General features: G+C 45.4%; 1 protein-coding gene across 20 annotated transcripts in view; it reads right to left on the bottom strand.

Annotated features, from left to right (window-relative positions):
• Positions 1 to 13,014, bottom strand: part of CELF4 (CUGBP Elav-like family member 4) — a gene marked incomplete at both ends in the record, with an annotated part of 696,584 nt that overhangs the window by 18,202 nt on the left and 665,368 nt on the right. For 6 of the 20 annotated variants that reach the window (XM_082337403.1, XM_082337404.1, XM_082337406.1 and 3 more), the window contains 3 exons: positions 3,711 to 3,794; positions 9,818 to 9,898; positions 11,544 to 11,609. In XM_082337403.1, coding sequence (XP_082193529.1) covers positions 3,711 to 3,794; positions 9,818 to 9,898; positions 11,544 to 11,609 — 231 coding nt within the window. Of the gene's footprint in view, positions 1 to 3,650; positions 3,795 to 9,817; positions 9,899 to 11,543; positions 11,610 to 13,014 lie in introns of all 20 variants that reach the window. The other 14 variants (XM_082337393.1, XM_082337394.1, XM_082337396.1 and 11 more) reach the window with 4 other exon arrangements.

Here is a 13,014-nt window from a genome sequence, read left to right as displayed (position 1 = left end):
CATTTGATTAAGTGTAATTTTTCCCCGAGTGAGACAGTGATTCCTGCTGTGGTCCTGCAATTTCACTGTGAATGGACAGCATGGCCTAGTGAGGAGAAACATGCTAGCTGTAAAAGAAGTACATATGAAAAGACTACAGGTATCGGCAGGGCATTGAGTGAAGGACTAGCAAGAGAGGAGAGAGAAGGACAGGACAGTGAAGACCAGTGAAGGCGAAATCAGTAAGTTTGAATACAAGAGGGTGGACAAGGCAGCACCTGAGGAGAAACCCAAGCAGATGCTGATATAGTCAGTGTGATGGAGGCTCAGGCCATGAGGATGGGCAGGATGTTGGTGAGTGAGAGGGAGAAGTGTGGTCTGCACTTGGACATATTACAGCTGTATAAGGATAGGGGGAAAAATGAAAGCCACAGGTCTGAAAAATTGTAAGAGAAAAGAAAGGATTTGAGTCTAGCCTGGATATGTGCAGCAGAAGGAAAGAAGCCTCCCAGTTTAAATTACTTTTTTGATTGAGAACTCATGGTTGTTTCTCAGGCAGTCTTGCCACACTATGGCAAGTAGTCCTGCTATGGAAAACAACAGACATATTTTGAGCACTTTTTAACATTTTATACATGAGACTGGTGTTTGCTGTACCATGCATTCCTCACTGCTCCTTGTCAGCCAGGAGGCAGCAGCCTCTGAATTGGGAAAGTTGAAGGCTTCATGACCACAGCATGGTTACTTTGGTGCGTGCCGGTGCTAAAGGTTCTCTGCAGGGTCGTGGACTCCAGAAACCAGGAGCAAGGCTTGTGGCTCATCTTGCTTTCTTCCTAACACTCCTGTGACTGCCCCTACACTATCCTGCCAGTAGTGGTGATAACTTTGTACTGGAAATGCAGGGGAGAATTTAAAGCCAAACAGAAAGGAATAAAAGTCCTGTTTTGAGATGCTTCTCTACTGACTCACTCACTTTGGGCCAGCTGTTTACAGTTAGTTCAACAGTGAGACAAGAGCAGTAAATGAAGTATTTTCTGTTCCTGTGGAAAACAACATGGTGACATTTTTCTCCATAGAATTTTTAAAGTTTGTCTAAAGCAGGGCTTCTTGACAATTTCTCGACAACCTGGGGCTAGACTCTGTTACAGCAATTTACTTGGGATCTGCATAGCAGATACATTTTAAAAGGTCATATAATGGTGGAATATCTTTCTAGGGCCAGACAGAATTGTCCCCCCAGGCTACCAGTTGGAGAGCTCTAGCTGGGTTAAAAAAAAGTAAAATAGAATGCAAATGCTATGTTTTTACATGTTGAGTTTTGGGAAATGTTTATGCAGAAAAGGAAAGAGTTTTCTTACTTTCAAAGTTAAGAAAATCCATTTTTTTCATTTAGGAATAAGTAATTATTATTTTTTTTTAAATTGACTTTCTGAACAAAAAATTATAATCAGCACCATCTTCAGTGGACTTAGAAAAACAAATGAAAGGCCTGATTTTCTGTAATACCCTCCACGTTTTTACATTTCTCTGAAGTGAAGGTCAGCAGGGTGGAAGGTTTTGAAGAGCAGTGTGACGTACTTGTGATAATTAGCTACCTGTACTTCTGCTATTTCTATCCTTCTGGAGGTGGTGCACATGGCAGCACAGTCAACATGTTTGTCTGAGACCAACAGTCACAGCAGGCACCCAGCTCTATGGGAAAGTAAATTAAAACCAGAGGAAAACTGGGGCTTGACACCTGGGATCCCAAACTGACTGGACTTGGATATTTGTGTCTCAGAAGCTCATATAAGGTAACTAAGATCCACTAGCAATCTCTAATTCCTGCTTTGCTTACCTGTGCGCTTGAGGCTACACATTCAAAGGGCACCATCCTGCTTCCAGGTTGGAATATCCCACCATTAATTTTGCAGGTTACTTTGTCAAACAAGCTGATGTTTAGGTTCTCCCAGTAAGACTCAATGCTAAGAAAAGTTTCTGCTAAGATCCCTCAATTCCTGCTCAGCTATCAGCCACGACCTCACAGTGCCTTGGAAGCAGCAATAAAGCCAGCCCCACAACCCTGCCCTACAAGCTAGGTATGTGTTGCTGACCTCCTTAAGCCTTGTAGCCAGAGCGCCTTTGAGCTAAGCAGGTGGGCTGTGGAGAGAATGGGGCTAATTCATAAATTCTCATTTCAATTTCCCAACTGCCTCTTCACACCAAACTCTTTGTCCTTTATTCCTCTAGAGCTTGAGAGTGCAGCAACAGAATGACTACTGGTGAAGGGGAACACTGTGTCCCCTCACATCATGGGGCAGGGCTACTTCAACCAAAGGGGAAAATCGCCTGTTCAGACCCTCTGTGAATGGGCAGGAGGAACAGTGCATAGAAAAGGGGCACAAAACCCTTGGAAGTAGTCTGACATGCACCATAGCTAGCAAGGGATGAGGTAAGAGTTTTAGGAGGTGGGCTGTCCAGGAGGGGAAAGGGGAAGGCAGCATGGAAGGGAAGCATAATGTGGAGACTGAGAGTGGCTTTAAAATCAAATGAAACTCCAGTAAGTCTTAACTCTGGAAGTTTGCCTGAGAGACAGAGTCCAGATCAGCTGCAAGTAGTGGAAAAGAAAAGCAATAGTTTGTCCTGTTGCATTTCTCAGGGAAGGTCTGCAAAGATCACAGGATGTGGCAGAACCAGAAATTGCATATCCCAGTGGTGGGCACAGGGATGAGGGAGATCCCTTGTCCACCAGGTGGAATGGGATCAAATGTGGCAGGGTCCCCATGCTGCTACACTGCCAGAAAGGACCCTTCACAGCAACACTTGTGCAAACAGTGGGATCCCACTGAGACATCATGCACCAGTCACCACTTGGCTGTTGGCTGGCTGAGCCCTCCCATTGTGGGTGCAGCTCATGGTGTCCCTAGCTGGTGGCTCACAGGCAACTGAGGCTGTGCTCTTTCCATGCTCCAGCTGGTGAGGTTGAGCCTGCAGTGAGGCCAGAGCTGTGTGAGCACAGTGCAGCTTTCAAACCCAGCCTCTTAGCATGGCCTGTCAGCTGAGGCACTGGGCTAGCTTGGTCTATCTGCATCTGCTGTGGTGCTGGCTTAGGTCCAGCAGGCTCAGACAATGGCTGCCTGTGGTCCAGCGAGCAGACATCCCCCCAGAAGACCAGGCTTTCAGCTGATGTTCAGCCCTTGTCCCCTTGCACTCTAATGCATCACAGCTGCTGGAAACCTGCCCCCACAGACCACCTTTAACCCCATGACCTGTTTTTCCTTTTACTTACGTACAGAAATTCCCCTTCTGCTCCCACTGCTGACCCCATCAGCATTTCACCTACACCCCCCGCCCCCTCCCCCAGCACCCCATCCCCCTCCATTTTGCTCCAGGTGCTTTAGTCTTTTCTGTACCCTCCCCACCTCCTCTTCCAATGGGGGATATTTTCCACCCCACCAGGAGCAGCTGCAGCACCCTGCTGCTGGTGAAATGCCAAACCTTCACCTCTAAGCAATGCACACAACTCTGAGCATGAGACAATTAGGAGAGAAAGAGGGAAAGGGGAAAGTATTGACAGGAGTAAATTGAGAGAAATCATAAAGCTTAAGCAGAAAGAAAGCAGTTTGAAAGGTAAAGTATTCAGAGAAAGCCCTTTCCTGGATGAATCTAATTGTTTTGTTATCTTTACCCACCAAAGCATTTACTTTGGTTTGTCGCCCGATCCACAAACACTTTCGAGGAGATGACATTACCGAAAGGCAGGAACATCTGCATCAGCTCAGCATCCCCAAACTCCTGGGGCAGATGGTAGATAAACAGGTTACAGCCCTCTGGTCCTATCAAGAGAAAAAGAAGACCCATGAATGGAGAAAAATAGGATATGAGAAAACACGTGGTGGAGATTTACTTTGGCATCCCCTCTCTCTGGCTGGTGAGGGGTCACCTCTAGGAAGCAGTCTGTAGACTCTCAGAGGAATGGACAAAGCAGAAGACCGGGAACTCAGAGAGCCACCTAGAGGCTATGCTGACTTCATTAACCTTCTTAGGACAGACACCAGGATAAAATATAGAGACAAAGGAATGCAGCAGCACATGTGGCCATGGAAAGATGGAATGGAAGAATAAGAACAAAAAGAATGAAAGAATGCAGTTCACAGTTTTTCTTTGCTTCTCATAATCTCATTTAATCTGTAGAGTTTTGGGTGATCCACACTAACCCTTGCCTCTTCTCAGTGTCTGCATGCAGAAGTCTCATTGTCCTTCTTGTATCTGTGTGCGGACTGTGATAACAAGTAGAAAGATATGCACAAACACACAGGTTTATATTGTTTTGTAGAATTTTACATTCAACCCCCCAGCTCAACTCAGCCTGAAGACTCCCCCAAATCTGGACAGTTTGGCCATGTCCCCCATTCTAGATGGTTCTGCAAGAGAGATTACAGATGGATTTAAATCTCTATTACTAGACAAGAGGAATTGCCTTTTTTTGCCTCACTGTTGTAACATATACTCTTACAGACTTCAGAGGGTGCTTGGAAAAATATCCAGAGAAGAATTGTTAGTTGGAATATGTGGCTTTCTTAAAGTAGAGACCCTCAGAAAATGTTCTGTTGAAACTGTATTTTGAGGCAGAAGAGGGAGAATCTGCCTCTGGTCAAATAGCCTAGAAAATGAAACTTTTCAATGTGACTTATTTTTAAGCATGCTGTACTTAAGCAAAAGTCAAAAGAGAACAGGTGTGTCCAAGTGGTTTTGTTGAAAAACACAAATATTTAAACCCCTTGCAGTGTTCACCAGCAGAAAGCTGTATAGTTTGAGGAGGCAGGGATTGTTGTTTTCATGGTCTTATTTCCAAAGGCACTTCCATCTGCTGCCCAGCTCTGCGCTGACCTCGGCAGGTAACTCCAGGTCTGTTTTGCTCAGGGGGATCGAGATGAAGGGGATGCAGTGCATGCTCCTTGTTGCAAGGGTAAGAAAGAGGACAGAGGGAAGGAGAGTTTCATCCTTCCCCCCGGCCCATGTGCCTATAACTTTGTGACCTGACTCAGCCAACTTTCCCCCATTTACATCTGGGACACAGTGTGGGGAAAGAAAGTTTTTTTTTAATACTCTCGTTTTCTTCATCAGGGCATAATTATGGTGTCATAACACAGCAAATTACAACTTTGCCTTTCCTGTTAGGGAGAGGATTTCGTCTACATGCTCCCACCTTTTATTAGCCATTACTCATCCCCCCGGCTGGCAGGAGAAGTACGGCAAAGTCAGAATTCTGACAGATGCCCATTTAAAGCTCATTAAAATTCCTGGGCCTCAGCGTGATTGAATTCACAGGCTCTCCACATTTCCTTTTGGATTAATGGAAAATGAAGCCCTAATGAATATTTGCTAAGCACAATTTTCCCCACTAATTTGCTAAAAGGACTATCACGAAGGAACAGCTGATCCTTTGCATCTTGTGTATTTCCTAGAGATCATGAGGATGGTAACAGGGTTTCTTCCAAATGGGAGGGATAGTGGTACTGTGGGATAATTAACTAATTAGGCACCCGGTCATCTGCTTAGCTAAATTACTTTTGAACCTCAGTGGCCCACTGAAATAGACTCCCCTATTTCATGCCAAGCTTTTCCATCTTCCCCCCACCTCCTGTCTGCCTCTTCCTTAGTCTCCTCACTGAGCAACTATCCCTTGTCCAATCCTTGCTGCAGTTCATTTCCACACAATGTGGAGTTATTGGCACAATAAGCTAGATATGAAACAGTCTGAAAGTGTTAAACAAACACCGACCCTCTTAGGTGTCTGTTAGAATTGAGACAATTCTGCCCAGGAGAAGACCACGGTCCAGAATAGCAGGGAAAAATTCATTCCTTCATCTGAATGTGCCCCAAAGCACTTCTACTGTGGGATTTGAGATCCACATTATAATAGAATGGGTAAAATCTTGGCTTTGCTGCAATTAGTGGCAAAATTCCCACTGACATCACCAGAGCCAGCAGTTTGCTCTGTAAAACTGGCAAATTCTTTCAAAAATGCCAGCTGCATTTCCTGGGGTCTTGGATGTGGTGTGCATGAGTAGGGATTCTGCCTGCGTGTGCTGAGAAACACCTACTGAGGCATGAGGCAGAACAGGAGGCATACAACTTCATCTACACCAGGTTTAGAGGTTGGGCTCAAGGAGAGAACAACCCTTAGTTCACCTTGAAATTAGCTTTGCCTCACACTGCTCAGAGACCAAGAGGAAGAGACCAGGAAGGATGTGAAAAAACAGAGACCATCCTCAAAGCCCTGTTCAGCTCTGAAATGTGGCTGGGAACCCATGCTGTGGCTTCCCATGCCAACTCAGACATTCAAGGCCAAACTCACTCTGTTCACAGCTACAGAGGATTTTTGCTAATTTCCAATGCTGAAAATTCCACCTGCTACTGAGAAACAACCTGGGGTAGTTTGATTTGTTTTACCATCCTCACATATGAAAATTCTGCCATTAGAATTTAATAAGCAATTTCTTGTTAAATCCATCCACCTGTAAGTTACGTATCACAGTTAGACTCCTTGCTAAAGAATTCACTGAACAAACTCTCTCTGTCTCAGCCCTTCTACCTTGTTGTGGTGGTTTTTGCCTGAGTGAAGTTAATCTGGGCACTCCATGGAAGACTATGTGTTTATGTGTATGACCATCTCTGTGTATATACATGCATATTTTGAAGAAACTAAAGGCATGAGTTGTTCAGCTCAGAATGCTATGAAGAGCTAAATTAGTTCTCAGTGCACACGTGCGATGAGTTTTAAAGAACTTGGTCAGGATCACTGGAGCAAGAAGAAGATCACAGCTGGTATGGCAAAACCTTAGTGAAGACTCCAACTGTCTTGTTGGAGAGAAAGGTCTTGTTTTGGACTGAGTTGATGGATTATCGGAGATCGGTATACTTGGCAGTTCAGGGCTGAACACAGTACTAAAATTATTTACCACAAACTTTACTTTGGTTTTCAAAAGGGCCATAAGTGAGCTTGAAATCTAGCCTCATGACACATTATGAGAAGAGAATGAAGGTTCATTCCTACCCTGACATCTACCATGGCTCATGGTTTTATGGCTTTAAGTTATAGGTATTTCTGTTCATTAACACACAAGAAGCACAGATAGCCTTGATTTGGACAAAAAGGAAAGAAAAGTCTTAAGGGACACACAGTTTATGAATGGTTTGTAAATTACAGACAAACCATGCTGAATAATGGAAAAACCCGTCATTGATGGCACAGGATTATGTGCCAGAGAACTCTGTGTTGGGTCCATGTTGATCTGGCTTGGTTGGACCTGAGTTGCTAAGCCATTGTTCTGCCCATGCTCCTCACCCTCCAGCTCATTGTTAGTTCTTTAGTGTGGAGACAGCAGCAGACCCAACCTACTCCTGAGTGTCCACTATCAACATGACTAAACACCAGATACCTGAGTTGACATCAGCTATCTGTCATTGCATCCCTAACACTGTGAGTCAGTGTCATAAGGAAAGGCTATGACTAGACTGCTCTTTCAACAGTAGTTAAAAACGGGCTGTCCTGTAAAGTTGTATGAAGTTAGCCTGCAGCCCTTTAGTCAGCTGCACATGTCACCTCTACAGCAAATACTCAGAGGCTGGAATTTCATTGCCTCTTCTGCATCTGCTTGCTATTCAGTCCCCAGCATGTTTGAGCACAGGGCAGATGAGAGTCACAAGCCTGCACAACTTTATTTTAATATCTAAGTATACTTCTGAGTTTCAGAAACTACGTCAAGATGAGTAATACCATACAAATTTAAAATTACCCCCAAGTTCTGCCTGGTTGACATGGCCTGAATCAAGACTTCATCACTAGCTTTTGGATCTGTTCCACCCTATGCACCCCATCAGCTGCTGGCAGCCTCAGCACTCATGTGGAAGTAATGACTAATCTCTACAGGAACGTTGCAGCAGCCAAGCTGCTCTGGGTTTGTTATCCAACTGGGATCCGGGAGCAGAGAGTTAGCATTGTTATTAACAATGTGATCATTGATGTTATTGTTTTGGTAGGGCTGGTTCATTAACGAATCAATGTTTGTGCACATCCTTGCAAACATAAAGTACTCTTCTCAGCACTGAGCATTATTATTATTAGAGTTCCCTCTTGCTGTGTTTTCCTGTTAAAGGTTAGAGATGCTTAAAGGTCTTGACCCTCTGCTAAAAAGGAGTGTCATGCCTTATTGTTTCTCCCGCTAGCAAGCAGCAAAGAAAGCCACAGCATCTAAACACTGCAGGAAAATGAAGGACACTGGGAATGGCAGCCCACATCAGACTGCTGGTTCATTGCCTATATCTGGCCCCCAACCATCCTCAATACCACCTGCTTACAGGAAGGAGTGAGAAGTTATGAGATAACTTGTCCACTGGGTGACACTCACCCTCAATCCACAGACACACATTGTGCCTTGCGAAAACAGGGGTCTTTGGGCAGTAGGTCTTCAAAGTGTGCATGCACAACAGCTACCCCTTGCTTCTGATGGTTCCTGGCATGATGCTATGCTGAGCAATGATCTGCTCGCCATTTTGTCCTGTGCTTAATCTAGCCCCAGTAAGTAATAAAAAGCAAAGTCCTTCAGCATGGGGGAAACATCTCTGTAATGATACGTTAGGTCTGTGCATCTGTTCTCACAGCAGGGACGTGTACTAGAGCTAATCAGGAGCTGGAAGTTGTGTTCCCCAGGAAATTCTGACATCGGAAAAAATTAATTCCAAATTAGATCGAAATGCCAACATTTCTAATTTTCTTGCAAAATGGGACTTCTCCCCCAAAGTAGTTCTAGCCCACCAGAATGTTTTAGTTTGATAGCGTAATCTTGATTCATTTAATTCTGACTGTTACACCACATTAAAATATTAAATGTCATTATATATATATAATAACATGTATAACATAGAACATATCTGAATTAGTGATCTAATAAAGGATAAAAGTTGAAATGTAATTATTTAAAATGAGGGTCTCTACACTAAGCTGAAGCACCTGACTTAAATGCCTCACTTAGGCAAGCAGCCTCCTCTTCTAGTCAAAAGGGAGCAGTGGACTCCCTGAAGGATGGTTGGGACTACCTGAATGGATCCCACTGCTCCCCACTGACTGCAAAGGGAACATCACATGGCATGGTTGCCTCCCAAAACATTTGCGTGCAATAGTGAGAGATTCACCTCTCCTTACTTTTCATGTCTCCAAGTGCAGCCATCCTGTCCTGCAGACTAGATAACCCAGGTTCCTCTCATAGTCAATGTAAAGAAATAGGTACTTTTACAATATGATTAATCTCATCCTGATACAGAGATTGCACTCTAAAAGGGCTGATTTCTGTTTCCAGATTATCAATGGAGTCTGAAAGGACTAGACCAGCTCCTCTAAATAACAGGTCCTCGTTCTCTAAACAGCAAGTGTCTGAAATCACATTACTGGCTTCTAATGAAGGGCCACCAGTGCTTTTTGAATGATTAAACTCTTTATTCCAATGCAATTGCATTTTTATCCACGTTCTTGTTGCTTGTCTCTAACACAGACCACCCCTGGACATTATTGCATACATCGCTAGCAGGTCTTTCCATGGCCCATGCACATCAACATGCTCCCTTCCTTGGGGACTGAGGAGATCTCAGCAGCAAATCCCCACGAGGATGTTCCCACATATTACTGTTAGTACCAATGATGCCATGCCACATATGGAAATTGAAAAAAGCCTCAAGTGGACCAGGGATCCAAAGCAATTGGGCATTTAATGGATACTCTCTAGGTGTATGAGGAGGGGAACCAATGTGGTGGGCATGGCATGCTGGCGCCAGAAAGGAGGACAACTCATTTACTCACCTTCTCTCTGTTGCTGTGGGATCATGGGAGGTGGCTGTGGGAACGCTTGGCTAATCTGGCCATAAGCAGCAGGATAAGCAGCTGTAGGGCAGACAAAGGGAGAGAAGAAAGAGGGACAAATTTCAGTGCTGGGAAGCAAGGAGCTTTCACTCCAAATCATCACACCAAGCTAGACGTGGCCTTTCCCCCTGAATTTTGGCTCTGGGAAGGGGCATCTCATGCAGCCTGAGATGTGGCAGAAGCACCCCAGTTGTGCTCCTGGCAGTGCCACATGGCCCTGAGCGCTCACCCTCCCATCAGCTTTGTCAGCAGTAACACTGGGGACAGCCACGTGGTGTAAATGGGGGTCTCCGCTGAGATCTCTCCCAGCAGAGATGCGTAACCATCCCAGATGGCACCACAAACACATTCATTCAACAAGCTCAGCGCATTGATGCCCCTGCTGACAGCCACGCGCAGAGCGCATGCACACGTTTCCTTGTGTAATCTCTCTTGCACCCTGATTAATTCACATGCTCATAAAAACAGTTCACGCGTGCGTTTCCTCTCTTACTCTAACCTTTGCATGACGACACACTGTATAGGCACAGTTGCACATGTACTGTCGGATATACATTTTCTTTCATGTCTGTAGAGACTTCCTCTCTCTCACACAAACACAGCGGAAACAGTGTGCAGCAATTAAACAATTTTCCCCACCTCAGCTCTCCCACCAAGCAGACAAGGGGAGCCATTCAGTACTACAGATGGTAGATGAAGTGCCTTGCTGCTAAAAATACAGAGTACGGGTTGCCTGCGAGCCCAGAGAGAGGGGGTTAGGGGCCATGTGTGTGCAGAGGGGTTAATTAACAGCTCAAAGGGTTGAGCTGCTTCCCATCTATCAAACCTCACAAGCAATAAATGACAATAACTAAAACATTGGTAAATGAAGCCCTACGTGGAGAATTAAATTAAGTTTCCAGATACAGCGCTGACATGCCTCAGCGGGAGCCCATGATTGCTCCAGTTACCACAGGAAATAATGACTTTGGGGTGGCAGCTTCCTTGCAACATTGGCCATGGACACCTCGTGAGGGGAGGCTGAACACGGCGGGGTCATGGTCTGCACCAGGTCACTTTGGCTGGTGTCAGTCCATCAACTGCAAAAGAGCTGCTCAGCATACAGGGAGATGTGAGTGGAGACTGACACATCGGCAGCCGTGGAGAAAGCTGCTGGGAAGCCAGGAGTATGTCTGTGTAGCTCCTAAGCAAGCCTCAAACTAACTAGCTGGACTATGGCCAGTGTGGACGTACCCTAAAATATGGATATGTGCAGACATACCATACCCTGCCAGGCTCTGCAGGGTCTGGTTGCCCATCTCCCCTTCTTTCTGCAGCACTCAGGAGACCTGTTATAGAAAGTGGCCCCCAAATCAGTGGCCTGATTTTGCACTTGTGCACTGTGCTAAGCAGACTGGTCCTGGTCCTGACAATGAAGCTGCACCAGGATACAGGTCAGTGGGAGCCTTTCCTTGGGCAAAGGGAGGAGGTTGCTTCATTAGGCAGAGAAGACCCTGGGCTTTACGTGTGTTTTCACAAGAAGTGCAAATTTAATCTGAGAGTCTATGGTCCCCAGCTTGCCCCTGTATCCACGAACATCTCCCTTCCCCCAGCCCCTCGGGTGTGTTCAGAGATGAAAGGCTTTAGAGAAGAGGAAGTTTTATTGGGAGAAAGTGTTAATACTAACGACCTGCGTACTGCTGCACTCCAGCGTAGGCTTGCTGCAAGGGGTCTGCTGCAGTGGGGCTCTGTGCTGTGGAGACACAAAAGAGAAGGAATTAAGGGGTTAAAACATGACAGGCACTCTTCCTTTCTCTTTCCTCAACAATATGTGGTATGAGACAGACAGAGCCAGGGGCTGAAGATCCTGGAAGAGGAGCAGCTCACTCACAGACAGGACTGCACAGAGCCCCATATGATGGCCAGGAGGGATCTGTCCCCCAGCCATCACCCTGTGAGAATTTGCAGCAGAGGGCAAACAAATCTCACCCCTTCTTTCCCACGCTTAAATTATGGAGCCCACCTCTGATCATGCGGATTTTTGGCATTGCAGTAATCAACCCCCAAAAGCCCTCATCTTAAGCCAGGACTGACACTGTGCTAGGTGCTGTGCAAACTCAGATCTTAGTGACAGCTACAGTCGCATGAAACTTTCAATCAGAGCACAAAACAACAGGAGCATAGCAGGAGGAAAGAGAATAGAACAAAGCAGTGGCTCCTGCCATCCTGCCATCCCTTCGAAGGACTTCATTGCTGTCAGACAGCCCCCTGTGTGAGAGGAGATGCTGCTTGGAGGGGAGGGGGACACCACTTGTCTGCTCCAGGGAGGATGCTGTGAATCTCTGCGTAAGGCATGCAGTCCCTTGCTGGCTTCAAAGTGCATTTTCTCTCTTTACAAGTGTGCATTCCTCCCCCCTAAAACTGTTTATTTTTCTGAAACTTTGAAGTCTAGCTCAAATACAACCAAAGCTAGTTAAGATATTTTTTTCCATTTCCCCTTTGGTTGATAGGGAAAGAAAAAAGAGAGAGAGACAAACGTGTTGGATAAGCTCTTTCTTTATCTGCAGCAATAAAATATTTAAAGCAAAGCTTGGCTGAACCTCCAGTCCAAATGTCACCTTGGCCCTAATATTTTACTTCTTGTTATGGGTTTAATTTGTATTTATTGGTGCTGTGCAGTTCTAAATTTACACAGTCCCTCTGGCTTTGTACTTGTAGAGTGATCCCTTAGGGAGCTGCCACTTTCCCCCCTCCATCCCACCTTCTTCCTTTCTACACGCACAGAGGCATGGCTGGAGGCAGGAGTTTGGAGTTTGCAAAAGTGTGAGCATCTTAGAAGGAAAACTAGTGCCATTGACCTACCAGGAAAAGACACTGACTTGTATGCCAAAGTGTGGGAGAGGTTGGTAAACGTGAGTATTACAGACCCACAGAACACAGACAAAGTGTTTTCTTATAGATGCAAATATCACCTTGAACCTTAACTTCAAAGATCACGATTGATCATGATGGACGCTTGCAAGGTCTTGCACTTATCTCCCAAAATACAAGGAGGAATGATGAGAAGACCAAACTTTGAGGGGACAAACCCAATTAGCTGTCTAAGGCTTGAAGGTTCCTCTTCATTATGGCATTACTGGATCACAAGGGCTTTGAAG

Source organism: Platalea leucorodia (genome assembly GCF_965183815.1).
Source record: "Platalea leucorodia genome assembly, chromosome: Z".
Classification (NCBI taxonomy): domain Eukaryota; kingdom Metazoa; phylum Chordata; class Aves; order Pelecaniformes; family Threskiornithidae; genus Platalea; species Platalea leucorodia.
The sequence above is the reverse complement of the archived record's forward strand: the minus strand, read 5'-3'. Positions and strand labels throughout refer to the sequence as shown.